Source organism: Cuculus canorus, chromosome 26 (genome assembly GCF_017976375.1).
Source record: "Cuculus canorus isolate bCucCan1 chromosome 26, bCucCan1.pri, whole genome shotgun sequence".
Classification (NCBI taxonomy): domain Eukaryota; kingdom Metazoa; phylum Chordata; class Aves; order Cuculiformes; family Cuculidae; genus Cuculus; species Cuculus canorus.
In genome coordinates, this window is record NC_071426.1 from 1,618,449 (window position 1) to 1,645,254 (window position 26,806).

Here is a 26,806-nt window from a genome sequence, read left to right on the forward strand (position 1 = left end):
TAAAGTCTTTAATAATTACAAGAATTCCAGATTCATTACAGAAGAGTTTACAACAAATAATATTTCTCCATACAAAGGCAAAATAAACTTTTCAAGTAACAGCGCCCTGGCTCTGGGGGGGGGGTCTCAACACCAGCGACGAGGGGCTCCCCCCCAGCAAGGAAATGCCCTGGCGGAGCCGAGCTTGGGCAGCCGAGCACCGCAGCCGCCTCGGCGACCGAGCCCGGTGCGTACGGAGAGGTGGGACCCGGCTGAGGATGCTCCCCGGGCGCCGTAAGGCACTGGCGGGCATCGCCCGGGGAGCAGGGGCAGCGTCCCCCGAGGATTTGGTGCCACGCGGCACCACTCCGGCATCCCAGCGGCCGTCCCAGCTCCTTCCCGACCCCTAAAGCGCAGGGCACCAATGTGGCACCGTAACGCCCAACCCCGAGGGCTGAGGGGACAGCGCGGGGGGGCCGGGAAAAAGCCAGGCACGTCATGACAACGTATTCCCAAAAGGCATCGGCACATTATTATTATTATTATTATTATTATTGTTTAATACAACCCCATATAAAACTGAAGCAGCAGCAGCAATTCATACCGAGGGGCCTAAACTGAAATAGGTTTAGAACATAATTTAAAAAAATAAAAACAGCAAAAGTAGCAAAATATATGGACTTTGTTTTTATAGCAACTGATACCTACCAGCCACTAGTACCTCACTACCAAACTGGTATAGCTCTGGTAACAACCCTTTTTAAAAGACATGTAAATATATAATTCATATTTATACATATTTTTAGCTATGTACACGGGGCTTTCGCTTTCAGCGCCGGTTCAGCCGCTGCCGCCACCAGCGCTGAGCGCCGCACGCGCCGCCTCCCCATGCCCCCCGGTACCTGGGTTGGGTCGGCAAAGCCCGGCGGTGCCGGCACTGCTGAGCACAGCATCTCCGGCACATTCCTGCTGACGTTCCCGGCTCACGCAGCTGCAGAAACCCGGCGCTGATCCCGGCTCTGAGAGTTCTGCAGGTCGCAGAGAAGCCCATCTCTCCGTGCCCGGCCAGGACGTGTGGTTCCAGGGTGGGAGGTTGGCTCCCTGGCCAGGTGCCATCACCCATGGGATGGGGTTTGGGCTCAACCGAGTGTAAAACCAAGCACAGACTCCATGGAAAAGAGGCTTTAAAAAACAGGAATCACCAAAGAAACACCAGAACGAACCCTTCGGGCTGCAGAGAGCTCACAGCTAAGGCGGCAGGAGAAGCTGGCAGGACAGGCGGGTGGGTTTGGTTGCGTGAGATGCTACGGTTGTGTCTCTGAATCCTTTCTGCGAGAGCTCAGCACCACCGGGCTGCGAAGGCAGCGCCTGCCGGGCGCCCGCGGGCACGGCACGGCAATCCCTGCTGGCAGTGCCACCCTCAGTGTCGCTTCAGTCCGCCGTTGGTGTGCTGAGGGGGGAGCTTGGGAAGGCACGGCTCGTCGGGAAGGGGGTCATGAGAAAACACAGAGTCCTCTCCCGAGGAACAGGTGGAGCTGCGGGTGTCCGGGAAGCCGGGAGAATACTGATCCAGCGGCATGGAGAGGTCCAGGTACTCCTGGGGAAAAAGAACGCCGAGGATGGGCTCAGGGGGGAGCGCCCACCCTGGGAAGGGCGAGGGTGGGTGCCGGCTGGCGGGCAATGCCTCTCCTACCTGGTTGGAGGTCATGGCCACGATCCTGTCCAGGTCCTCCACCAGCTGCTTGAAGGTGGGTCTCTGGGAAGGGACAGCGTGCCAGCAATCCCGCATCATCATGTACCTGGGGGCAGAGGGGAGGGCTCAGAGCGAGCACCTGGAGACCCCCAGGATGGGAGCGGAGCAGTGCCCGGGAACGGCTGCCGGCCCTCGGGCTGGGACCTGCAGCCAGCAAAGAGGAGAATCCAGGGATTTAGGGCTAATCCCCTGCGTGGAAGAGAGGGAATTCCCTGCCCACCCTGCCAGCTATGGGCGCTGGGAAGGATGCTGGGCTGTTTGGAGAGGAGGACGTATGGGGAGCTAAGCTAGTCCTGCTCTGGGGCCATCCTGGGATTCGCTCCTGCCGGGAAGAAACAAAGGGAGATGCTGATCATTACAAACAGATTGAGTGATGCTTTTCCAGGGATGGGAACCGCTGGGAAAGTAACTGGGAACACCTGGCTGAGTCCCCCTGCACCCGCCTGCGCCCTGGGCCAAGCAGGAGCACCCACAGGCTCCCAACGCAGCTCCGGGAGCACAGGGAGGGGAAGCAGTGCCGACCCCTGGCTGAGCGGCAAGAACTGGGGTGCCAGGGGGCCCCTCTTCCCCATCCCAGCGCCGCACTCACAGCTCATTGGTGCAGTTGCTGGGCTTGTCCATCCTGTGGCCTTCCTTCAGCAGCTTGAAGAGCTCCTCGACGGGCACGCCGGGGTAGGGCGAGCCGCCCAGCGTGAAGATCTCCCACAGCAGCACACCGAAGGACCACCTGCCCGGAGCAAACACAGCGCAGACGCTGGGACATCCGGTGCTGGGGAGCTGACACCCCAACTTTAGAGCTTTGGGTAGGAGCTCGCTTGCTGGGAGGGATGAGCACGAACTGCTCTGATTTGCTCCGCGATACAAATGACCCCCAGCGCCAGATATAATTTGGATTCAAAATATTTTGTCTGCTGACGGTAATTCTATTTTCATTAAATGAAGACGAATCACAGCTGGTGCACTTTGCCACGGCGCGTATCATGTTCGCCAGCGGGCGCTGGGCAATGAGATGCAGCGGGGTGGGACCTCGGTGAGATGCTGAGAGATGCAGGCAGCGAGAGTGCTGCGGATGGGGCAGCCGAGAAGGGCACAGCAGAGCACGCAGCAGACAAGCGAGGGTTTGGTTGGGTGATCTCAGAGGTTTTTTCCAACCTTAATGGTCCTATGCTCGCTTGGGGGGAACCTGTTCCCTCCAGTTTTCACTCCCTGTGACCCCTGATCCAGCCCATCGCTTGCAGAGCCGGGCAGGGAGCACGCGTCCCACGGCCGCTACTCACACATCGCTCTGGTGAGTGTATATTCGATCGAACAGAGCCTCCGGGGCCATCCACTTCACCGGCAGGCGACCCTGCGACACAAGAAAGCCCCACGTTGGCTCCATGCCACCAGGGAACGGGGAGAATCGGGGAGACGGGACCACCTGCACAGGTTGGGGTCCCCTCGCCCCCCAACTCACATTTGTCGTCTTCTTGTAGTAATCGATATGGTGGATGTCACGGGCCAGACCAAAGTCAGCGATCTTCATCACGTTGTCCTCGGTCACCAAGACGTTCCTGGCAGCCAAGTCCCTGTGGATGCACTGACCGAGCACGGAGCCGTCAGGTGATCCACGGAACCCCAGCTCCCACCATAAAAGAGGCTGGGGTGCGTCCCCCCGAGCCCAGCCGCCCACCTCCCCGTCCCACCACGGCACCCCAGGAGCTCCTCACCTTCTTGGAGGCCAGGTACTCCATGCCCCGGGCCACCTGGTAGGCGCACGAGACCAGGTCCTTGAAGGAGAGCTGCTCCTCGGGGACACGGGTGGGGTTGTAGCAGTACTCCATGCCGGGGGGCCGCCGCGCCTGCAGGTATTCCCGCAGGTTGCCCTTGCTCGCGTACTCCACGATCACGTAGAGGGGTCCTGTGGGGGTGGTGGGATGAGTGGTTGGGGCTCAGGCTCAGCCCCAACCCACCGTGTGGACACAGCCAGAGGGGGCAGAGGGGATGCTTGCACGTCCTCACCGTCCTGCGTGCAGGCTCCCAGCAGGTTGATGATGTTCTTGTGCTTCCCAATCATCTTCATCATCTCCATCTCAGAGATGAGGTCAGACAAGTCCTTCTCCGTGGCGTCAGCTAAAGCAGCGGAGAAGGCAGTGGTCAGGGGGGACCAGGCTGGGTCTCCTCCCGTTGCACATTCGGCACCACGGTTGTGGCACCGTGCTGGGACCCCCCTTCTTGCCACCACTTACACTTGAGCATCTTCACCGCCACCTTGGTGACACGGTTTGGCTTGTCCTTGTCGAGGCCAATGGCTTCCGCCAGCACCACCTGCCCGAAGCATCCTTCTCCCAGAGGTTTGCCCAGGATCAGCCTGGCAGGAGCAGAGACCCCGGCGGGGGCCGGTGGTGAAGCAAACTGTCTGCCAGTGGTGGCCAACGGGATTGGTGATGCCACCATCCCCATCCACGCTGCTCCATCTCGTCTCTGGAGCAGAGCGAACCCAGCAGGATGCAACCTACCTGTCCCGGGGCAGCTCCCAGCGCGGATCCTCGGGGAGCTCGTACTCGGAGACGCCGGCCAGCATGGGGGTGCCGCTGGAGGAGAGCCGCGAGGGCCGCACCAGCATCACGCCCGAGTTCATGGAGGAGCTGGAGTCGGCCGACACCTGCAATGGGGATGTGGGTTACCTTCACGCAGCGCCGCGGCCGGCTGCCTCACCGGGAGGGAGGTACTGACCGGGAGCCTCCTGTGGGCACGGGGCCCCAGCAGCGCTGCTTCCTCCTCGCACCCAGACTAAATAACAATTAATTTCATAGAATCACAGAATCATTAAGGTTGGAAAAGCCCTCTGAGCTCATCCAGTCCAACCATCAGCCCAACCCCACTGTGTCTGCTAAGCTGTGTCCCAAAGTGCGACGTCTCCAGGGATGGAGACTCCCCCGCTGCCCTGGGCAGCCCGGTCCAGTGCATCACCACTCTCTCAGTGAAGAAATTCTTCCTAAAATCCAGTCTAAACCTCCTCTGGTGCAACTTTAGGCCATCACTGGTTACTTGGGAGCAGAGATCAACTCCCACCTCACCACTACCCCCTTTCTGGGAGCTGCAGAGAGCGATGAGGTCTCCCCTCAGCCTCCTCTTCTCCAGCCTAAACAGCCCCAGGGCCCTCAGCTGCTCTCAGAACCCTTGTTCTCCAGACCCTTCCCCAGCTCTGTCCCTTCTCCGGACGCATTCCCCAGCTCCTCAATGTCCTTGGAGTCAATGGCCCAGAACTGAGCCCAGGAGTAGTGGTATTTCCACCACGCCGCTACCACAAAAAATACAGCCTGTGAGTCCTCTGGTCTCCTCGGCATGTGAAATACGCTCTTCTGCTTGACCATTAAACCGCTGTAAATCCTTCTGCTCCTCTCAACACCCTTTGCTGAGTCCCCACGAGCAGAGGACGCGGCCGGGCAGTGCAGACCCCGAGCTGGGGCAGAGCCCACGGACGGCGCCCGCCTCACGCCACGCACTGGCACAAGGCTGGAAGAGGGTGGTGGCACACGCAGCAGGGCAAGATGGTCCCAGGTCTCCCCTCGCATCCATCCTGATCCAGAACTACTCCCCGGGAAGGGCAGGTTTCTCAGGAGGGGCAATAGGTGCAAACAAACCCCCTCTCTACTTTCTGTTACCTGTCTGCGCAGGGGGATGCTCTTGGCCAGCTTGTGCACGGCCAGCTGGCTGTTGAAGTCCGTCTTCTTGGTGGTGCTCTTCATCTTGTAGATGATGACGGTCACCACCATGCAGGAGATGAGGAAGGCCCCGGTGCAGTAGATGATGATCTCCAGGTAGAGGGGGGACGTCATCATGGCCGGGGTGTCCTCAATAGCTGAGTCGGCGTGAACAGAGCGTTAGCACTCGTGAGCCCGCCCGCGGCCGAGGAGCGGAGCGGTGCTGGGGGAGCCCCCTTGGCTCCTTCCTCTGCTCCATGGGGACACATTTGGCTTGGGGACACGCTTGGCATCGCTGGAGGCCTCGGTGCAGCATGCGGCAGGGGCGAGGGGGGCTGCCCACCCACCCTGCAGCCGGGCAGCATCGCGTCTGCGTGCATGCACCTAGGGTGGGACGGGGCTCTGGGTCAACTGAGAAAGGTGTGAAATGGGGTGGACGGTGCCTGCGCCCCCTCGGCCGGGGCTGTGTGGGACAGCAGCACCGGCTGCACAGAGGCAGCAGAGCTCTCCCATCAGTGCTTTGCTGAAGATGCTCTCCTGCATCCCCCGCAGGGACATCCTGGATCGCATATCCCAGCTGCCGAGCTCTGCTCACGCTCAGAGCGAGTCCCTCAGGATCTGGGGGTCACCCTGAGCACGGTGCGATGGAAGAGGCCACCCAGCAGTGCCTGGAGCTGTGGAAGCCCAGGCATTATGGATAACGACCGGGAAAAGCTGGGAGCAGAGCAGCCAGAAGCAACTCCAGTGGCAGCGATCTGCCATGGGACCCCAGGCTGGTGGAGGAAGGTCCCATCCCCACCATGCCTTGGGCAGTCCCCGCTTTGGTGGCCACCGGTGGCAGAGGAGGTGGCAGCGCCGTGAACAGCTCGGAGCAGCCGTGGCACAGTCCAGTGTGGCCACAAACCACGGTGAACCATTGCATCCCCCCATCATCCCCCCCAGCCCCACCTCCCAAAGAACAGAGCCTCAGAGGGAGGCGTAAGAGGGAATCAAGGATTTCTGTCCAACCTCCGAGCACACCCGGCTGACAAAGCTGAGGCTGATAACGGCGAAAGTTTTTGGCTGGAAAGCAACCAGCACGCAGCACCCCAAAAACTTTCCTGGCTGCTGTTATCAGGCTTTGGTCCGCGCAGCATTGATGCTTGAGAAGCAGCATCAATGGGGATGGGGCAGCCGCCCCCAGCAGAAGCAACACACAACCCCGGCACGGATCCTGCGCCGCAGGGCACAGCCAGAGCCCCAGCAGTGCTGCCAGACCCCCCGAACCCCAACAGCGCTGGCTGTGCCCCACAGCGTAGGATCACCCTGCTCCAGCGGAGCAGCCCCTGGTTAAGTTCCCCCGGGTATGCATCGCCTGGGCCAGGGAGAGAGCGGGGGGCAGACCCCAATCGGGGGTGGAGGGGGTGCAAACAGTAGGGAGACGTCTGTCTCGTCCCACTCCAGCCGCAGGGAGCAGCCCCGCAGCGCTGTCGCTGCACGCTGAGCTGCAGCGGTGGGCAGGAACGGAAAGCGCTCTCTCCCGGACCATGATGCATACGTTGGAAAGGAGGGAGGAGAGGGAGAGGAAGAGGAGTAAATACCTTCGAGAACTGTCAACCATGCAGAGTGATGGGAGATCCCAATAGAATTACCCGCCAAACATGTATACTCCCCAGCATCCTCAAATGAGACATTCCTTAAGTGAAGGACTTCCATTTCTTTGTCTGTCGTGTTAACGCCAGCCGTCTGGAAGGAAAAATGGAAGCAGAAAACGGAGAAGCAAACTACATGAGATCTTGTGGGAAGGAGGCCAGAGAGGAGGGAGAGCCCAGTCTCATTTGCCAGAGCCCCAGGGGAGCAGACAGAGCCCAGAAGACCTGTGAGAGAGACCCTCGGGATGACCACTCATCCAGGCGGACCTACGGAGACGCTGGTTAACAACCCTTCACCAGACCGAGGTTCTGCCCATCCGAGCATGCTGGCGATGGGCTGCATGGAAAAATCGACCTCAGCAGAGCCGGCCGGCTGAGCCGCGGGACGGGGAGGCACGAGGACGGAGACAGGAGGGCAGCACAGACGGGGGACGCAGCGCCGTGCCGTCCCCGGCCACGCGCAGACGGAGCACCTGGCTGGGTGCAGGGACCCGAGCTCGGCGACGCTGGACCTGCCAGGCAGCGCTGGCACAACCGCTCTGGTATCTGTGACGGGGTGGGAAGCACAGCAGGAACATCAGGACACACACACACACAGAGCACAAAACCTGGCCGGCCCCACTGAGCATTTTTCCATGCTTTGTCGCACCAGAAACAGCAGAAACCAGAGAGCCCAGAGTTTTGTTTTGCAGTGCCGGTCCGAGGAAACACCCCGCCGGGCGCTCTTCCGATTACCTGGTGCCAGGGGTCTGGTGACAGTGAGCCACGCAGACTGGTTGGCCTCGCCAATATAATTGGAAACCTTACAAACATACTCCCCGCTTTCCGCCTCTGTCACATTATACAGGGTCAGCACCTCCGCGTCAGAGCTATTAATCCCCGAGTGCTGGAACAGACCAACAACAAGGAGTCACACCGACGCGGTCACCAACGCGGCGTTGGCTCTGCCGGCACAGGGGCTGCGCCCCCCGGTACCCGGTGCCGGGTGGGAGGGACGGGGCTGTGCACAGGGGAGCAGGAGAAACAGGGGCAGATGGGCATAATCCTGCTTCTCCCTGCACCCCAGGGATCAGGGGCATGGGTGGAGGTGGCTGAGCACCGCAGGGACACCGCTGGGGACGGCTGTGCACCCCAGGGACATGGATGGGGATGGCTGTGTGCATCCCGAGGGCTCAGCTGGGGACGGGTGTGGCATCCTGGGGACCAGCAGCTAGGCTGGGGACAGCTGTGTGCACCCTGGGGACATGGCTGGGGACAGCTGCGCATCCCAGCAGTTTGGCTGCGGACGGCCGTGCATCCCAGGGACATGGATGGGGATGGCTGTGTGCATCCCGAGGGCACAGCTGGGGGTGGCTGTGAGTTGCAGGGGCTCGGTTGGGGGTGGCTGCGCATCCCAGGCTCCAAGGGCTCCAAGGGCTCGGGTGGGGGCGGCTGCACGCCCTGGGGACACAGACGGGGACACCTGCGTGCTCAGAGGTTGGCACAGTGACCATTTGCTCGCCGTGAGCAGGACCGCTGGCACGCAGAGGGAGCCGCTCTCACCCGGATGGACGAGGGGCTCTGCTCCCCACCTCCAGAGCCATGCTCTCTCCCCGGGACAGCCCACCCAGCCCCACGGCGTGCGCCTCTGGGGCTTCAAAGGGATGGCACAGCCTATATTGCACAGCCCCTCTCCCCCCGAGCTCCTCCGGGGCACCCGGAGCTGGGCAGGCTGCTGATGGCTCCGGCTGCCCAAGGGCTCCTGACCCCAGACGAACGGTTCCTCTCCCCTGGCATCCCGCATGGTTGTCCCCCTGCCCCACTCCTGCCCCACAGGATGGGAGAGCTGGCCAGGACACGGCGTGGGGCAGCCCAGCACGCGGCTTTACCTTCAGGATCTGCACGTAGGGCAGGTTGTCGGGGCCGATCTTGCTGCCGTTCACCTCGATGTGTTTCAGCCACTGGATGTGGGGCTGGGGGTCGCTGTAGACCTTGCAGACAAACTCCACGTTGCTGCCCAGGGCCACCGTCTTGTTGGCTGGCAACCCCGCCTGCAGGATGGGCCGGTGCGGGGACCGCTCTGCAGCACCCGGGGAACGGGGCATGTTATGATGGGGCTCAGGGTGCTCATCCACCCGCAAACACCCGCACCCCGAGACCCCCGAGCACGGGGATCCCCGCCCAGGATGGGCACCAATGCACCCAACTGAACCACAGCATCCCTGTCGCCATCCCGCAGTGGGGTGGGAGCAGCCAGGAGCGGCTGGGGACCAGGACAGGTTAAATCCCGGTGTAGGGACAGGGACGGGGACATCAGCACCTATTCGGGGGGTCAGAGGTCAAACAAACCTAACGAGGGCCCCGTCCGTTAACAAAGCGGCTGCCACTGTGGTGAGTCAGCATTAACAAACCCCTTTGTTCACCTCGCTGACTGTTCCCTTCAGTTTGCTCAGTGTAATCAAATTAAATCACATTTTTAATGGTTCATTTACTGGCATTTAGAGCAGCTCCACATGTGGAACTGCTCAGACCAGCCTTCCCAGCTGGGAATTATGGCTAATAAGGCGATTAGAAAAAGTTTCTGTCTGGTCTATGAAATTATTTCCAGCACAATTAAAAACCCCCAGACCGGGTTGCGGTGAACCTTCCGCCTCGCCTGCTCGTGGACCCGCTGTGCACCAGGGCGGCCACGGGGACGGCGAGTGAGCCCCGGCCCCGTGATGCTCCCCGTCCCCATCCCTGCAGGGCGCGACACCCGTGTCAGCTCAGGGAGGGATGGGGACATGGGGTGAGCCCTCCCAGCCCCAGCTCCTCACCCACGACATCCAGCTGGTAGGTGTGGTTGATGCTCCCGTATTTGTTCTCCACGATGCACGTATAGTTGCCTTTATCGGACGGCACCACCGAGTCCATGATGATGCTCCAGGTCGCGTAGCGGACCTGAGGGCAGGGCATGACGACAGCCGGTTACAAGCGAGGCGTCGGCGGGCTGGAGCACAGGAGCCCGTGTTCCCATCCACGTCAGAGCTGGCTCGGCCCCTCGGCCTCCACTGTACAGGCAGGATATAAATCTCCCTTTGAGGTCACCTTTCGCCTTTCCTACAGTGGGGCCATAATCGCTCCCAGCTGTCCCAGGACAGCCTCGCCACGGAGACAACTGTGCCGAGAAGCAGATGTTGTGAGCCGAGCGTGATGGGCTCGCCCGGCGTGCAGAGACACCCCTCTCCAGTGGCCCCAGCACGTGGAGGGAACAGATCAGCTTTGTTCCCGGCCACCGCAGCCTGGGAAGAGCCACTTCTCCAGGGCTTGGACCCACACGGCCACCGCTGCGGCGAGAGGGCACCGTGCCGGTCAGCAGGCATTCGACACCCAGGACTCTTCCGCGGGTGCAGCTGACCACGCGCATTCCTCCTGGGATGGGTCCCAGGGGCTCAGATGGGCTGCAAGTGCTCCCCAGGTCACTCCCAGCCACGGGGCACTGGGATTGTTTTCCTACGCCCAGCACCGACCGCTGCCGGCTCCAGCTCCTGGCAAGACCTCCTGAAGCCCTGCTGGGACGGCTGCATTCCTCCCTCCCAGCTGGAAACTGGTTGTTTCCACAGTCGTGCATTTCAGCCCCATTAGCTATCGAGGACAGCGTGCCGTGCCCGCCTGGGAGCTGCGGCACTGCCTGCAGCGCCTCTCTTCCTGCCCCGAGCCTGCAGCCCTCCCCAGGATGTCGTACACGGAGCCAGGAGCCGTGACGTGGCCGCATTCCTGCTGCGCGCCCCTGGCACCTGGCTGGAGCCCGCGGCACGTGGGACCGCAGCCCAGTCCCATCTGCGCAACGCGGCGCGTGACTCGGTGGTGAGCGAGAGCGTGAAGCCGCAGCCCCGCAGCACCCAGACCTGCAGGAAACCATCTAAGAGAGCTGAGAGGAAGGGACGGTGCTCCCTGTAGGGTCATCTGGGGGTCTCTGCACTGGAGCTGCCGCCAGCACCTCAACAGCAGCTCTGGATGCTGGGGAAGCACGGTCCGTGCTCTCCTTTGGAGAGGGAGCAGCTGAGGGGTCCTGGCACGCTGGTCCTACCGCTGGGGCTCTTTGGCAGCAGCAGCCCCACAGCGAGATGGGCAAAGCTGAGCCTCCATCCAGCCCGGGGGGAGCTGCAGCGGGTGCTGAGGAAGGGAGGTTCAGCTCAGGGAGCAAACGTCGCCCCGTCCATGGGCCAGGGCACCCTCCCCACCAAGCTGACCCCCTTGGGTGCTGGCACAGCTCCTGCCCACCACCGCTGGGCAATGACGGGGCATGTCCACCCTGCAGCCCCCACGCCTGCCGGGGACGCCGAGACCCCCTCTCCTCGGCGGGGGGATTAGGCGCAGCCGGCGATGGCAGGCTGGCCGCGTCCCCCTCCCCCAGGGGCTGAGCCGGTGCAAACATGACCCAGAAGCAGGTCACTGCCGTAGGGTGGTTTTGCAACAGGAATGTCAGAGGGGCCCATCTGCCCCCGCAGACAGGGGGCTCGGTGCCTCTTAATCTGCAGAGCCCCTTCCCGATCCTCCCCCTCCAGCTCCGGCCCCTTGAGGTGCGTGTGGAGCCTGCGCCCTGGCTGGATTGAGCCCCGAGCAGTTGCCGGCAGCATCGGCGCAGGCAGAGCCACTGCTGCCCTCACTGCTGCCCGGCACCGCCCTGGCACCCTGGCTCCTGTACCTTGTACCCCCCGATGCGGTGGTCGGGTTTGAACTCCTTGCCGTTCTTCAGCCAGCGCAGTGTAGGGTTGGGCGTCCCACTCGACGGACACTTGAATTTCACCGTCTTGGCGGCGGGGACGGCGTGGAGCTTCTTCTCCATCTTCTCGGGATAGGTCCAGTAGGGAGCGACGGCTTCTGGGGAGCAGAGTCAGGGGGTTCAGCACCGCCAGCACGGCTGCCTGGTGAAACCCAGCAGCCAAACCCACCAGAATGGCATCACGTGTGCTCCCGGTTTAAGCCCAAGGATGCCCAGGGCAGGGCTGAACCGGGAAACTGGAGGGGTGCAGGCAGCTGAGCCGGGCTTCGGCAGGAATGGGAGCTCCCAAACACAGGGTCTTCCCTGCGATTCACAGCAGGGAAGGGCAGGGCCCTTTCTCTGCCCGGCGAACGCTCAGCACGTGTGGCTGCAGCAGCAGTTACCCCAATGCCGGCACATCCCCCTGCTCTGCGCAGGCTGTGTGGCATAGGTGCCCCCAGACCCGCTCCCGTCACCGAGCCCTCGCCAGCATTGGGTGCCCTGGGCGGGGAGCCCCTGCCCATCCTCTCCTGCCTCCCTCCATCCCCGGGTGATGCTTCCCGGGTGTGCTGCTTCCCCCCAGCCCGGACCACAGACCGGGGCAGCACGTACGGTTCGGTTTGGTGTTATCTGCCTCCTTCTCCTCCGAGGAGGAATCGTCTTCGTCATCATCATCCTCTGCGGAAGGGAGCGCATCTGCAAGAGAAGAGACAGCACAGCTGAACATCCGTCTGTGCACCTTCCCCTTTGCAAGAGGGGCCAAACGGGGACAAGAGCATCGCGGGCTGCTGGCGCGGGACTGTGCCCCTCGGGGCAGCGCGGCTGCACGGAGAAGAGCCATGGGGATCCTGGGGGAATGTGATGTGTGCCCCTCGGCACAGCCAGGGCTGACAGTGCCTGCCATCCCAGTGCTCTCAGACCCTGCCATCCCGGTGCTCACGGCCCGTGGACACTGTGGAGCAATGTGCCCTCCAAGGTGACGTCAGCGCCCCACGCCGTGTGCCCAAGCACAGCTCCTCATCCCGTGCCCACTGCCACCAACCCCTGCGGAGCAACAGCCGACACCCTGAGGGCACAGAACTGCCCTGAGCCTCAGCAGACGCCTGACCTCAAGTGTTGGTTCCTCTCCATTCTCATGCTCCATCACCACCAACGTGAACCCCAGCCCGCGTGCCCACTCCTGCGGGCAGCCCCGCAGCCCCATGCAGACAAACAAGCACAACCTCCAGCTGCTCCTCGCTGCCCCACAGCAGGCGGAGAGCTGCTGCCCGGCACCAGGAACTCCTCCGGGCACCTCTAAGTCACAAATCCTCCCTGAACTCACCACGCAGCCCAACAGGTCTGCACGTGGCCGGTGCGCGTGTTGGCGAGCGTGCAAAGGCGTGCGCGGGCAGCCTGTTCCTCGCTCCGCAGCCCAGCCCTGGGGCTGCCTCTTCCCTGTGGGCCGGGGCCACTACAAACCTGAGACGTTCACGGAGAAGTAGGTGGTCTCGCTTCCCGAGGGGCTGTTGGTCATGCAGGCATAGAGCCCCGAGTCCTCGGGCACCGCGTCCCTGACCTCTACCTCCTCCCCGGTAATGCGCGTCCGGTTGTTCTCGGCCAGCTGGACGCCGTCGCGCACCCAGTTGATGCTCTGGACGTCATCCCGCAGCCGGCAGCGCAGCTGGAGGAGGTCACCGGGGTGCGCCGAGTAGGATTCCACTTCGATTTTTGCTTTGGGCAGAACTGGAGGAGTTAGGAAAGAGAAGAAAAGAAACAAAGGAGAAAAGAAATAGCAACCGAAGGAAACCATGCTGCTGCTGCTGCTGCTGCCGCCGCGGCTCGGTGTTAATGAGGCAACATGCGCTGTTGGGATGCTCCCGATACGGCACTGAGGACCGGCTGCCCCGGTGAGCCCCGGGAGAGGAGCTGGCAGTGGCTGCAGAGCAGAGAGGAGGCAGAGGCAGAGGCTGCGAGCATCCTAAGCAGCACCAAGCGCTTCACCCCACAGCAGGACCTGCTCGGTGGCCATGGATTTTGAAAGCCCTCACGCACCCCGCGGGCTCTGACTACACACAGCTCAGACCAGAGGGAGCGAGCCACGGCAAGGGCCTTGAAATGGGGGAGAAACGGGCAACTTAGGATCATGGAATGGGTTGGATTGGAAGGGATCTCAAAGCTCACCCAGTTCCACCCCCTGCTGTGTGCAGGGACATCTCCCACTGGATCAGGGACTCCAATCCCCATCCAACCTGGCCTGGAACCCCTCCAGGGATGGGGCAGCCACCACTGCTCTGGGCAACCTGGGCCAGGGCCTCACCACCCTCACAGCAAAACATTTCTTCCTAAGATCTCATCTCAATCTCCCCTCTTTCAGCTGAAAACCATCCCCCGCTCATGCTATCCCTGCACTCCCTGACCAAAAGCCCTCCCCAGCCTGAGAAATCTCAGGCAGCATTGGCTTCTTGGGCAGGATCCAGCCTCTCCCAGGAGTATCCCAAACCCTGCTTGGGATCCCCACCAGCGGGAGAGCACAGCCAGCGAAGCCAGCGTCCGCACGCTTTGCCCTGGTTAGAGCGCTTCCGCAGGCGCAGGAGGGCCAGAGGCACCAGGAGAGGAGCAGGGAGCGAGGGGCTGCGAGAGCGGCATCGCTGGGAAAGGTCAGCCCAGGGGAACTCCTGCAAAACAGGTGCTGGTGTGGCGTTCCCGTTCACAGCGACTCCGGGCAGGGAGAGCTGCAGCTGCTCCCGATGCGACACTTGTGTGAGCAGCACAAAGATCCTTTCTCTCCATCTCACTGCTGTGTGATCGTGTCTCTCCCGGCCCTGGTTGCGGCTCCATCCTCAAGCGCTGCCCTCCACGGTGGGGCACGAGTGGCTCTCCCCACCCCTCGGGCTTTCAAAGCATCTCTTCCAACATCGCAGCCCAAGGGCGGGCGCTGGCTGCTGCAGCTCTGCGGGTGTGGATGCAGCCGGAGCATCATCCTGGGAACAAGCACCACGGGCTGGCGCGCAAAGCTCCGGGTCCTGAGCAGCAAGAAGCGGTACGCGTGCTGCTGTGGGCATCGCTCTGAGGGGCCAGAGCTGGTTGGCAGCATCCAGGCAGGAGGCACCGTGGTTCCACTGCACCCCAGGGCCCGTGGCAGCCCAGCTTAGGGGGGGCAGAGGGCAAGATCTGATGGTGCTGTGGGGGCACAGCCGAAGCTCTCCACAGCGCAACTGCTCTGCGTCAGAGATTTTCAGTGTAGGGACTGGGAAATCCTAACAAACCATGCGCAGGCTGCCCAGAAGGGTGGGTCTGGGAGCATCCACACTTCAGCTGATCCGTGTCTCGAGGGCTGCTCTCCCCAAGGTGCTCGGTGGCCACGCAGCCTGCAGGCACCGTGCCCTGCCCGCGGGGGCGAGAGCAAAGCCACAGCTCTCCCTCGGGACGTAGGCAGCTCCAGCGAGGAGTGCAGCAATTTGCAAACCAGCAGCTAATTCCGAATGCGCGCAATGTCCAAGCACGCGCTGGAGGGGCTGTGTCCCTGCAGAGCTAACACAGACCGGCACCGTCGCCTCTCGGTGCCCACCGAGCCAGCCAAGCACATCCTCTGCCCGACTCCTCCACAGGCACCCCAGGCAGCCGTGGGGCAGCTCGCCCTGAGCCCAGCAGCCACCAAAAGCCGGCACAGAGGCTCTGCCCGCGCTAAACCCTCCTGGTCAGACCCCCGCGGGCAGCGCCAGCGCAGGCAGGGAGCGCAGGCTGGCAGCGGGCAGCGCGGGGCTGGGATGTCAGCAGGCACCGCTCCTCCCAGCACCCACCAGCAGCTCCGCACTGCCAAGAATGAAAGCTCAGCGCTCCAGAAACTCCACGTCAGGATCTGTACTTTGCTTTCTGGCCACTTTTCTTCTTCATGGGGAAAACATTCCCAAGCGGCTCCAGAGCTTCTCCTTTGTCTTTTGCGCAGCACTCGCAGGACGGCAGCGTGCTGGGAAGAGTCCACTTTCCTTCGCTACCAGAAGACCAAAACTCAGGGCTCCAGATCCATCAGGAAGAGGTTACAAAGCATTTCAACATGGAAGGTGGGAGCCCCTTACGTGGTGGGGGAAGGGTCTGGCTTTTGCAATCCTGTTTTCCCCCTCGGTTTTCTCTCGCAGCCGCACAGGACGGGCACTTCTGGCAGCTCTGATTTGTGTTTCAAGTGATTAGTCACAGGCATCTTCCAATGCACACAATGCGGCAGCGATGTCCCGTCGCCGTCTGAACACCACGGGACTCGGTAACACAATGTCCTCCTGTCCGTCCTGACTCCCTTCTCAAACAGAGCAAGGTCAGTGAGCGATAAACAGCCGTGAAAACCCAAACCAACACGGAACATGGAGCTGTAGCATATCTCCCCCTTATCTCGCTGTCCCTGCCGCCCGCTGCACTCGGGGCTGCCCCTCCCCAAGCACCAACAAACTCGTTCCTTATCCAACAGCACGACCTGTACAAGGTGCCTGGAGCACCTGAGGATGCCCACTGCCCACCGACGTCCCCTGATGTCCCTGTCGCTCCTCTCAAGCCACCCACAGGTCTGGGGTCCAGCATCCCACCACTCTGCAACTGAAGTGATGCTGGGACAGCGCAGGATGTGTTCAAGACAGCAGAACACCGCAGTGGTCCAAGAGCTCGTACAGGTCACCTCCTCACCCAACCTGCCCTTGGGACCACCAGCTCGCCCAGAAGGGTCTGCAGGGAAACCTGCCCATGCCAGCGCAGGGAGGGAAGGTCCTGCCAGCGCCCTGCTCTGCAAACACCTCTCAGCTGGACCTGCAGATCGGGGAGGAGGTGGCCTGGGAGCAGAAAAGGTCTTTGGAAGGAGGGACACTGAGTCACCCCAGCCCAATGCCAGCGCTCGGGGAGGCAGCATCCCAGGCTCAGTTAGGTCCCGTCCCACGGGCACAGCATCGCGTGGGTCTCTGGGCACCTGTACAAGTGCCACCGCTCCTCCAGGCCACCGAACCACGGGCTCTGGTGTGCCGAGGGTCTGGCGTGTGGCCCCCTCCCCAACCCTCGGAAGCAGCGGCTGCTCCACAGTAACAGTGTGATGGGGATGCACGGGGGCATCCAGCGTGATGGAGAGGAGAGGGGAGGCAGAGGGCAAGGCAGGACCCTGCCCTTTGGTAACCCAAAGCACATCTCTGGCACTCAGGGATAAGGCGGAAAACGCGGCATGGTGGGAACAGCCTGAAAACAAATTCACAGCCTAATGAGCGTGTCCAGGTTCGCTCACCCTGCGGGTGGGAGCGGGGCTGCGACGATGCTGCTGCGGGGTGGCCCTGGCAGGCAGACAGCACCGCGGCTGCCAGGATGGCCCTGCTGGCACCGGGGCAGCACAGCTCCCACAGCAGCCGATGCACCGAATTCCCCTTGGAAACACAGCCGGGATCACAGCGGGTGCCCCAGAAGCTGCCCTTTGCCTGGGAGCAGCCGGCGGCGTTGAGCGTGTTACCGGCGAGCCCTCCACGTATGTTCACGAGGGTGAGTTTGTTTGATCTCTGGACTCATCAGCCTGAGAAATGCCTCTTTCATAGGTTCAACTTTTCTGAAACCTAAACCACAGCACCAGGTGCAGCCGCTCCACTGCTCTCGCCGGAGCGCGAGCCCCGCGCAGCCCACGTTCGCAGGAGTTTAATCAGCCGGACAAACACTTGGCTCTGCTCCCCACGCCCCTGCCCTGGCGCCGCACAGCGAGGCTCTGGGTGCTCCCAGCACCGCACAAAGGTCACTCGGTGCCGGGCAATCCAGGATTCCTCTCTCCCCAGGCAGGAGCTGGGTGGTGCAGGGTGCTCACAGCCCCTTTTTGAGCAAAACAGCCCATGGTGAGGAGGAGAATAAGCAAAATAGCAGCAGCACCTGCCTGGAGGAAGCGGCAAAATGCGCTGGAGGGGTTCAAGGCCAGGTTGGATGGGGCTTGGAGCCCCTGATCCAGTGGGAGGTGTCCCTGCCCATGGCAGGGGGTGGAACTGGGTGGGCTTTGAGGTCCCTTCCAACCCAAACCATTCCATGATTCCATGATTCTCACTCAACATCAACCAGAACCCCCAGATCCCATCCCTGGAGGGGTTCCAGGCCAGGTTGGATGGGGCTTGGAGCTCCTGATCCAGTGGGAGGTGTCCCTGCCCATGGCACGGGGTGGGACTGGATGGGCTTTGAGGTCCCTTCCAACCCAAACCATTCCATGATTCCATGATCTGCTCACCTGAACTCTCTTCTCTCCCCTTTTTAACCTAAACTCTTCAGGCTGGGGAGGTGGCAGCACATCCCAGTCTAGATCCCGCAGGGCAGGGTCCCATCCTATCCCAAGGAGTTGGGGATGGGAGCCCCGGGGTGCCGGGCAAGGTGCGGGGCAGCTCCAGCCCTGTCCAACCACGCCTCCACTTTCAAACAAGCCCAAAGGATGGATGCTGCCTGCAAGAGCCAGAGCAGCCTGCCCCGGGTTTATGACTATTCCAGCTTTGAAATGGAACCGAAAGCAGAGCCGAGCCTGGCGAGCGCAGGGCAGATGGAGAGTGTCACCGAGTGTATAACTGTCAGCGGTCCCTGGGGCTGGCGATGGCTCGGGACGGGATGCGGGAAGCAGTGGGAGCAGTTGAACCCTCACCCCCCACTCTCCACAAAGCTCGAGCCCCCCAGGATGGGGCATCCCAGAGCCACGGCGGAGCTGGCGATGGTTGTGGCGATGGTGATGCCAATAAAGCGGCCAACAAAGCGGCGCAGGGACAATGTGGGCGAGGGGCAAGGGGCCGTGGCTGACGGTTGCCCTGGAGACCCCAGCGGGGCTTTCCGAAGGTATTTCCTGAAGAAAAAGCACACACATGCCCGGCAGCCCCACTAATCCCAACAGGAAGCGCTTACTGGGACCTGGGATTGGCTTCTTTCTTATTTAAAAAGCTCCTCACCGGCTGCACCCCCTGCAGCTCGGGCTGTGCTGGGGGCAGAGGTGGGGGGATGCTCCCAGTGGCATCCCTGCACCCCAACTGCTCCTCGGGGGATGCTCCCAGTGGCATCCCTGCACCCCGACTGCTCCTCGGGGGATGCTCCCAGTGGCATCCCTGCACCCCGACTGCTCCTCAGGGGATGCTCTCAGTGGCATCCCTGCACCCCGACTGCTCCTCAGGGGTCCTTGTCCTCCCCATCTTTTCATCCAGACTGCTCCTCAGGGGATGCTCCCCGTGGCACCCCTGCACCTCAACTGCTCTTTGGGGGATGTTCCCAGTGGCATCCCTGCACCCAGGTTTCTCCCAAGTGGATGCTCCCAGTGGTATCCTTGCACCCCAACTGCTCCTCAGGGGATGCTCCCAGTGGCATCCCTGCACCCCGACTGCTCCTCAGGGGATGCTCCCAGCGGCACCCCTGCACCCCAACTGCTCCTCAGGGGATGCTCCCAGTGGCATCCCTGCACCCCGACTGCTCCTCGGGGGATGCTCCCAGTGGCGTCCCTGCACCCCAACTGCTCTTTGGTGGATGCTCCCAGTGGCGTCCCTGCACCCCAACTGCTCTTTGGTGGATGTTCCCAGTGGCATCCCTGCACCCTGACTGCTCCCAGTAGTATCTGCGCCCCAGAGCTTCTCCTGGCGGGATGCTCCCAGCAGCATCCTTGCACCCCGGCTGCTCCCACAGAGGTCAAGGTACTCCTGGCTCTTCCTGGGGGACTTGAAGCATCCTTGGCTCTTCCTGAACAAGCCAGCCCAGGAGGCAGCCGGCTTCTCACCACTCTCGGGACCTCGGCCGCTTCCTCCAGCAGGGACACAGGGATTTGTGCACCGCTCCAGGCACCCCCGCTCTGCCCAGCCCGCACAGCAAACGAAGCAGCATTTAATTAACAGGCGTGTTGGGAGTTTGCAAAGCTGTCAGAATCAATCAAGCCCTTTTCCCCCAGGACGCCCCCGGCCACACTCTGAGCTCTGGGGTACAGACACTGTCCCACAGGCTCCTGCCCATCCCGGGGGGCACAAGCAAACCCCCCAATCCGTGTGCATGCCTATAGATTTCTGCGATAACCGACGGCGTTGCCCGGACGCGGCTCATGGCTGCTTCCGGCAGTCTCCATCCCTCTCCCCACATCCCTCCGGAGCAGCTGGGGCTGTTGCACAGGGGGCTCAACAACCAGGCAGCCCACTGCCCCACGGATACCCCCGCACCCCTTCGGCGGCTCTGGAGCCCCGGCTCTGGCACAGCGCTCCTGCTTTTCCCAAAGACTCATATTTCTTTTTTTTCCTCCTCAATTAAGGGTTGGAGCGACAGCATCTGAGTGGAAAGGCGGGAGGCAGGGAACAATGCCTGCTCCACAGGCTGGGAGGTGAAGGCAGCAGCGCGATATCCCGGAGGATACGGAGATGCTGGGGGAGCTGGGGACCGAGCAGCGGCAGCACGCGGCGTCGGGGGGAGAGGAGGTGCAGGTGGGGGCTGTGGGGCCCCTCTGAGCTCCTGCCATCCACAGCAAAAGTGCAGGAGGCTCCAGGGCTTGGCAGAGGATCTCTAAGCTGCTCGGAGGGCTCCAGTAAGGAGTTGGCTACTCCAAACCCGATCCTTTGGGGCAAGCGGTGGGAGCTGCAAAAGCAAGAGCCGGAGAGGGACAGGACACAGAGGAGAGATGGGGAGGACAAGGCTGAGGGGGGGACACACAAGCAGAGGACCCTCGCTGCGCTGCCTCTGGGGATGCTGTGGGTGGTGAGAGCACGGCCACAGCCACAGGAACAGCTCTGAGCATCACCGCTGCCGGTGGGGACTGATCCCAACCCCTCGGTCCATGTGCAACGCTGAGCGAGTTTATGGGGGAAGCGGCGGCAGCAGCTGTGCTCAGGGGTCCCCACCTTCCAGTGGTCGTACTCAGAGGTCTCCACCTTCCAGCCTGACCACAGTCCCAGCCCCGGACACTTGGCTGCTGTTGGGTCCAGATCAGGACCCCCCAGATGGGCACAGCCAAGCCCCAGGATCCGGGGACCCCGCAGATGGGCAGGGGAGAGGTTAAGGATGGGAGGATGGAGGTGCTGGGAAAAGGGGCAGCCCCTCTGCCACCCCCCTGCTCCAGAGATGCACCCCCTAGGACAGCATCTGCCTCACTGGGGCAGACGTCGGGGCTCAGCGTGCCCCAAAACGAGTCGCCCCAAGCAGGACCCCCTCCCCAGGACACAGCAGGACCCCCGCCCCACACAAACCCGCTTGGCTGCCTTGCACCCCCAGCACCCCCAGGCAGGGACGAGGCAGAGCCCGAGCGCTGGAAATGCCTGCACAGCAGCAGCGAGGACAATAGCGGACAAGGAGAGAGGAAAAAAATCCCCTCGGCAATTTTCTGCAGGTTTCTATTTAACCTGGAGACAAAGAGCGGCTTTGTGAGAAAGCTGCTCATGGAAACTTCTTGGTTTTTCCCCTTAACCCAGGGTTTTTTTTACCACCTCCAAATTGAGGTAACTATAAAATGCACCAAGTGCCCATTAATATTTTATTTGCTGCAGATTTTTCAGGTGGGGGAGTGAGGACAAAGGCAGAGCCCCTTCCCCATGCCACGAGGCCACTGCAAATCCTCCTCCGCCGCAAGGCAGGGGCCGCTGGCCGGGCGCGGGGGATTACTCGCTCCGGGAGAAGGGAGCTTAGCTGCCTCAGAACCGGGGGTAAACTGAAACCCCATAAACATCCCGAACAAAGTCCGGGAAAGCTGCTGCCTCTGTCGCAGACGTGTCCCCTGGGCCAGCGGGGATGATGCTCAGGAGCCGGTGGCAATGCTCGTGGGCCAGCGGGGATGCTCGTGGGGATGCTCGTGGGCCAGCGGGGATGCTCGTGGGCCAGTGGGGATGCTCGTGGGCCATCGAGGATGCTCGTGGGCCAGCGGGGATGCTCGTGGGCCAGTGGGGATGCTCGTGGGCCAGCGGGGATGCTCGTGGGCCAGCGGGGATGCTCGTGGGCCATCGAGGATGCTCGTGGGCCAGTGGGGATGCTCGTGGGCCATTGAGGATGCTCGTGGGCCATCGAGGATGCTCGTGGGCCAGCGGGGATGCTCGTGGGCCATCGAGGATGCTCGTGGGCCAGCGGGGATGCTCGTGGGCCAGCGGCGAGGACACGATCCCTCACGGCACAAGAGCTGAGCCCCCAAACTCTCCAGGGTCTGGATCCAGAGCCCATCCTAGAAGGCAACCGGGAAGGTGCTGGTGGCACAGCCCCAGCCAAGGGTCCGGGTCCAGCATCAGCCCTTTCCATCCCGCAGGTCCTGCCGGGAACATTTTGTTCCCACCAGCCAGCCCTGGAGCCAAGGGCCGAGCTCTGCCCCCCGTTTGGGCTCCTGCTGTGGCACTAATTGGGCCGCCCTGGTGAGAACCATGCCGGGAATCCTTTCCAGGGTTATTGTTAGCCTTGGCATGAGGCTGGCGAGGAACCAGCTCCCTCCTTTCCAGCCTCGCCCCCTCCACCACCGCCTGACGCTGCTCCCCAAACCCTCCAGGGGCGGAGGGGCTCCTTAAGCACTCCCCAAACCTTTTCTTTGCTCAAATTAGCCCCAGGCCTGAACACCCGTACAGTTTTCCCAACGCAATAGCCAGGGCTGGGTTTGCAGCACGGAGCCATCCCTAACCCAGACACCACCAGGAAACTTTTTCCAGGAAGAGCAATCTCCCGAGAAAAACATGTTTACCGCTGTCAGCCGCATCATTTACATAAGCGGGCAGTGAGCGTGCCAATGGAAAAATCTCGGAGCTGGTTCCCGTGAGGATGCTCTGCCTGGGCTCCAAGCCGGCAGCCCCCAGGGACCGTGCACAGCTCCAGGGACCTCACGGGATGCCTGTCCTCAAGGTACCTGCTGCTCCGACCCAAGCATCACAGCATGCTTCCAGCCGGGACCCCCCAGCTGCCCCCCACCACAGCGAGTGCGGGGACCCCAGCCCAGCGCACGCGGTTTGCTCGCCAGTGCCAGCGCCCACCCCAAACCCTGAGCTGCGAGGGACCGCAGGCAATGGGGAGCAGTGCTCCTCACCGGGGCACCACGCGGCGCCGTGCCTACGCCGGCAGCTCCAGCGCTCGGAGCTTTGGTGGGAGGAGGAAGAGGGAAGGGGGAACGAGCCTTAAAAAGATCCGCAGTGCCCCACAGACCAGACATTCTTGGGTAATTAAAACCAAAAGGCAGCAAGTCCAGAGCCCTGCGCCGCGGTGCCTGCTCTGTTTATTCTCCACCTCACTGACGGGAAGGCCAAAGCTTTGAAATGCCAGAGCGGTGCTTTCTGCCAGGATTGGTGACCCACTCAGCACAGCCACCGCGCCTCGGGGTGCCAGCGGCTCCGGAGCTTCGTGGGAGCAACGTCACAGCTACTCATCAGTGGCCACAAGCCTCTGCTTTTAGGGGAAGGCAGCGATGAAAAGCAAGATGCCCTGGCCTGGGCTGCCCTCTCCAGCCCCAGCAACAGCCTGAGCCACCCCCGGCTCCACGGGCAGCGCAGAGGGCACTCGCTGTGCCCGGCGGCATGGGGAGCTGTGGCAAGCAGGGAACCCCCACGCACGATAGCCATCCCGGCCCCGTGGGCATTCCCAGCAGCAGAGCATCCCGAGGAGCTCCATGGGGTGTGTTCACCCCGCAAACGGGGCACAGTCTGCCCGAATCCCCGCACCGAAATCCTCATCCCCACCCCAGCCCAGGAGCACCGTGTACTCAGCAGGGGTGGACGAAGGCTTCACGCACGCCTCGGGATGCAGATCGTCACAGGGAAGCAAGCGCCGCGACACGCCACCAGTCCCGAAGATTTGTACTCTTCTCCAAACCAACAATGTTGGGTTTTGCCATGATTTCCCTCCACGTTTGAACCGTACAGTTGTTGCTGGAACCGTGCACGCGCTTTTTGTGCCCATTCAAATTGCGTTTATCCAACGAGACGCCCCACGTCGCACCATCCCCACGCCAACCCACCGGCAGCTCCCAGGCGGCCACACAGCACCGGAGGACGCGGCCGTGCCCTCGCTACAGCCTTTCCTGCAAGGGAGAGCCACTCTCCCATGGCAAGGGCGAGGGCGCTGGGTGCTCCTGGCGCGGCTGTTCGCTCGTCTTACCTTGGTCGGGCAGGGTCGGGACTGGCCTGGCAGCGGAGAGCGCGGCTGTGACCAGCACAGCCCAAAGGATGAGGCACCGCCAGGTAAACATCCCACTGCTGCGGCTACTGCTCGGCGACTGGGCTCCGCAACTCCCACTCCATGGGGACCCCGGGCTGGCCCCGGGCGGGCGCGGGGGGCGTCTCCGCCGGGCTGTCAGCCCCTCCGAGCTGCGAACGAGGAAAGCAGAGTCAGGGAGAGCTGCAACCCCACATCCCTCCATCCGACCCCTTTCTCTACCACTCAACCCCTTTCTCCACCACTCAACCCCTTTCTCTACCATCCAACTCCTTTCTCTACCACTCAACCCCTTTCTCCACCACTCAACCCCTTTCTCTACCATCCAACCCCTTTCTCTACCACTCAACCCCTTTCTCCATCACTCAACACCTTTCTCCATCACTCAACACCTTTCTCCATCACTCAACCTCTTTCTCCAGCACCCAACCTCTTTCTCCAGCACCCAACCCCTATCTCCACCACCCAACCCCTATCTCCACCACCCAACCCCTATCTCCACCACCCAACCTCTTTCTCCACCACCCAACCTCTTTCTCCACCACCCAACCCCTTTCTCTACCACTCAACCCCTTTCTCTACCACTCAACCCCTTTCTCTACCACTCAACCCCTTTCTCCACCACTCAACCCCTCTGTGCTCTGCAGGCAGGACACAGTGGCCATCGCCCAGCGTCCAGCCTGGCCAGCGGGATGCCCCGGCCCCGCGGTGGCAGGTCCCCCTGGACCCTCCACAGCCCAAAGTGACCCAGTGCTGACTGCAGGGTGCTGTTCGCCTGCATAAAAGCGCTGATGTGCCAAAGCGAAACTGCTGGCGAAGCAGAACAGAGTGCAGCAAAAATCGCCCTGAACGGTGGGAGAGATTTCCGAACCCTGGGTAAAGACAGGGAGATTTCTTCTCTCCTGCATTCCTCTGCCTGCACTGAGTTTGTGCTGAGAAGAGGCACTCCCAGACACACCAAAATGCCGCGGAATTTTTGAAGCAAACTCCTCTTTGACCCAAGCCGGGTCCTCACAGTGTGGTGGCTCCCAGAAACTTCCTAGATGGAAAACGACCTCACAATCTTGACAAGTTCTGTGGGACCGGAGAGATGCTCCTGTTGGGCTCCAAAGGGCCATTTCTCCCCTGTGTGAGCGCACCTGCAGGCGCGACACCTTCCCACCTCTCTCCCTTGATCCCACAACACCTTCTACCCAGGACCCAGCGCAGGATCATCAACATCCTGCACCGCTGCAGCTGACCCAAGGCTTGGCTGCGGTAAATCCAGACCAAACCACGATGTCATCCATGTCACCGCACACCCCTGATGAAGTGGATCCCGCTGTGACGCCCCTTCATGCCCTATAGGATCTATAGGGCACGCAACGCAGCCACCTGCTATGGATACGCCTGCCGGAGCCGAAGGGGTTAGCCGGCGCCCTGGCCCCGCTCCCACGTGCGGCGGATCTCTTTCCACCGACAGCTGTTTTCGGAGCGGCCGTGCGGGGAGAAATCCCCTGGCTTCCACGGCCAGCACTGCAATTTGCTCTTGTTTCTGCCAACTCTCACGCTTGGGCTCGCCAGCTGCCCGTCCCCTCGGGTCCCCGTCCCCTTCCCGCGCGAGGGGACCGCGCTGTGCGGGGAGGTGGCAGAGCTGGGAGCTGGCACGGGGAGACCCAGCAGAGCCCGATCCCAGCCCAGAGTGCCCCAGGGATGCGTCCTCCATGGCCCTCATCCCTCCTACCATCCCTCCTTCTCGCTGCTCTGCCAAAACCCGTTCGAGGGGGACCCCGAGCAAAGCCCGAGCCCCGACAGCCCCAAGCGCTCCCAGCAGCAGGGATGCGAGCAGCCCCCCGCGCTCCACCCCCGCGCCACATCTGCGACTCCGCAGGAGCCTGGGATGGCCATCCCAACGCCGGCCGCCGTTAACGATCCCGGCGGGCTTTGCCGCGGAGCTCGCCAGCGAGATCCCTGCCCAGTTCATTGCACAACATGCACACGCGGTGCCAATCCGGCCAGGGCGCTGCTGGCCCAGGACCGGCAGCTGGCGGATACAGCAGAAATGGAAGGACCAGGGTGTGGACAGGATGATGCCATCGCCAAAACCCTCCTCCAGGCTCCGCGAAGCACCTCCTGGGCTGCAGCCGCCCCTGCGTGCCCCACAGCCCTCGCCGAGCACCCCGAGCTCACCCTGTTCCTCTCTGCTCCCCGAAGCCCCGTACCGAGCCGTTCCCAACCGGCCGCGCACACAGCATTCCTGCTGTACGGAATCTGTCTAAAGTACGCGCTGCTAAAAACAGTGAGTAACAATCGTAGTGAGTAATAAGCCGCTACTCATCCTCCCCACGCACCCGGTCCGGAGCTCGGCCACCACCTCTCCCATTCCAGGAGTGAGATCTTTCACTCCCTGTCGCGCCGGCTCTTCCCCAGGGATGGGCTGAGCCGGCTCCAAAGGGTTTGGTGGCACAGCGGGTGATGCTCCAGGAGCTCAGCACCCCCAAACAACGTCTGCAGCCCAAAGAACCCCAGGTTCGGCGACTCTGGCCACGTCCTCACTGCCCCAACTGCTCCCATGGGAGTATTTGGTTCCCAAAGCATTGACACAAGGAGTCGGGAAGGGAACGGCGGCACACAGCAAACACGGGCGTTATCTCCAGCGCTCCCAGGCGCCAGGCAGCGCTGGAACAGTTATTGGACATGAACAGTTTATCAGGGGCTGAGAGGGGGAGGAGGAATTCTTCATGGAAAAAAAAAATAATAAAAAAAAAAACCAACAAAAAAAAAACCCCAACAACTTTGGTATTTCTGGAAATGACTTTCTGTCTCCGAGTGGTATTGTTTATCAACAGCACATGCTCCCCGGAACATGTCCTAATGCGGAGCGGCTGCGTGGGCCCCGCGCCGAGGGCAGGAGGGAGGGATAGAGGAGGCAGGGAAGAAAGGGATGGAGGGAGGAGAGAAATAA

General features: G+C 62.0%; 1 protein-coding gene across 2 annotated transcripts; it reads right to left on the bottom strand.

Annotated features, from left to right (window-relative positions):
- On the bottom strand, nucleotides 1-26,156 carry FGFR1 (fibroblast growth factor receptor 1). Of its 2 annotated transcripts, XM_054088827.1 has the most exons (18): nucleotides 26,032-26,156; nucleotides 23,806-24,014; nucleotides 13,234-13,497; nucleotides 12,385-12,468; nucleotides 11,716-11,891; nucleotides 9,845-9,968; nucleotides 8,918-9,108; nucleotides 6,999-7,143; nucleotides 5,380-5,576; nucleotides 4,231-4,376; nucleotides 3,961-4,082; nucleotides 3,734-3,844; nucleotides 3,442-3,632; nucleotides 3,189-3,311; nucleotides 3,010-3,080; nucleotides 2,322-2,459; nucleotides 1,673-1,778; nucleotides 1-1,576 (listed from the first exon to the last, which is right to left on the bottom strand). In XM_054088827.1, the coding sequence occupies exons 1-18, from the start codon at nucleotides 26,094-26,096 to the stop codon at nucleotides 1,400-1,402; spliced, it is 2,640 nt and encodes an 879-aa protein (XP_053944802.1). In that variant the 5' UTR covers nucleotides 26,097-26,156; the 3' UTR covers nucleotides 1-1,399. The 2 variants fall into 2 exon arrangements, with proteins under 2 accessions (XP_053944802.1, XP_053944803.1); XM_054088828.1 differs by lacking the exon at nucleotides 13,234-13,497 and having other exon boundaries at nucleotides 26,032-26,154.
- Between the last annotated feature and the right edge of the window lie 650 nt (nucleotides 26,157-26,806).

Excerpts from the sequence above, each read along its gene's own strand:
- FGFR1 (XM_054088827.1), bottom strand. The coding sequence starts at position 26,096 with ATGCTGTGTGCGCGGCCGGTTGGGAACGGCTCGGTACGGGGCTTCGGG. Across the intron at positions 24,015-26,031 it reads GGGGAGCAGAGAGGAACAGG|CTCGGAGGGGCTGACAGCCC; the intron begins GTGAGCTCGGGG and ends CCTCGTTCGCAG. Across the intron at positions 11,892-12,384 it reads AGATAACACCAAACCGAACC|AAGCCGTCGCTCCCTACTGG; the intron begins GTACGTGCTGCC and ends TCTGCTCCCCAG.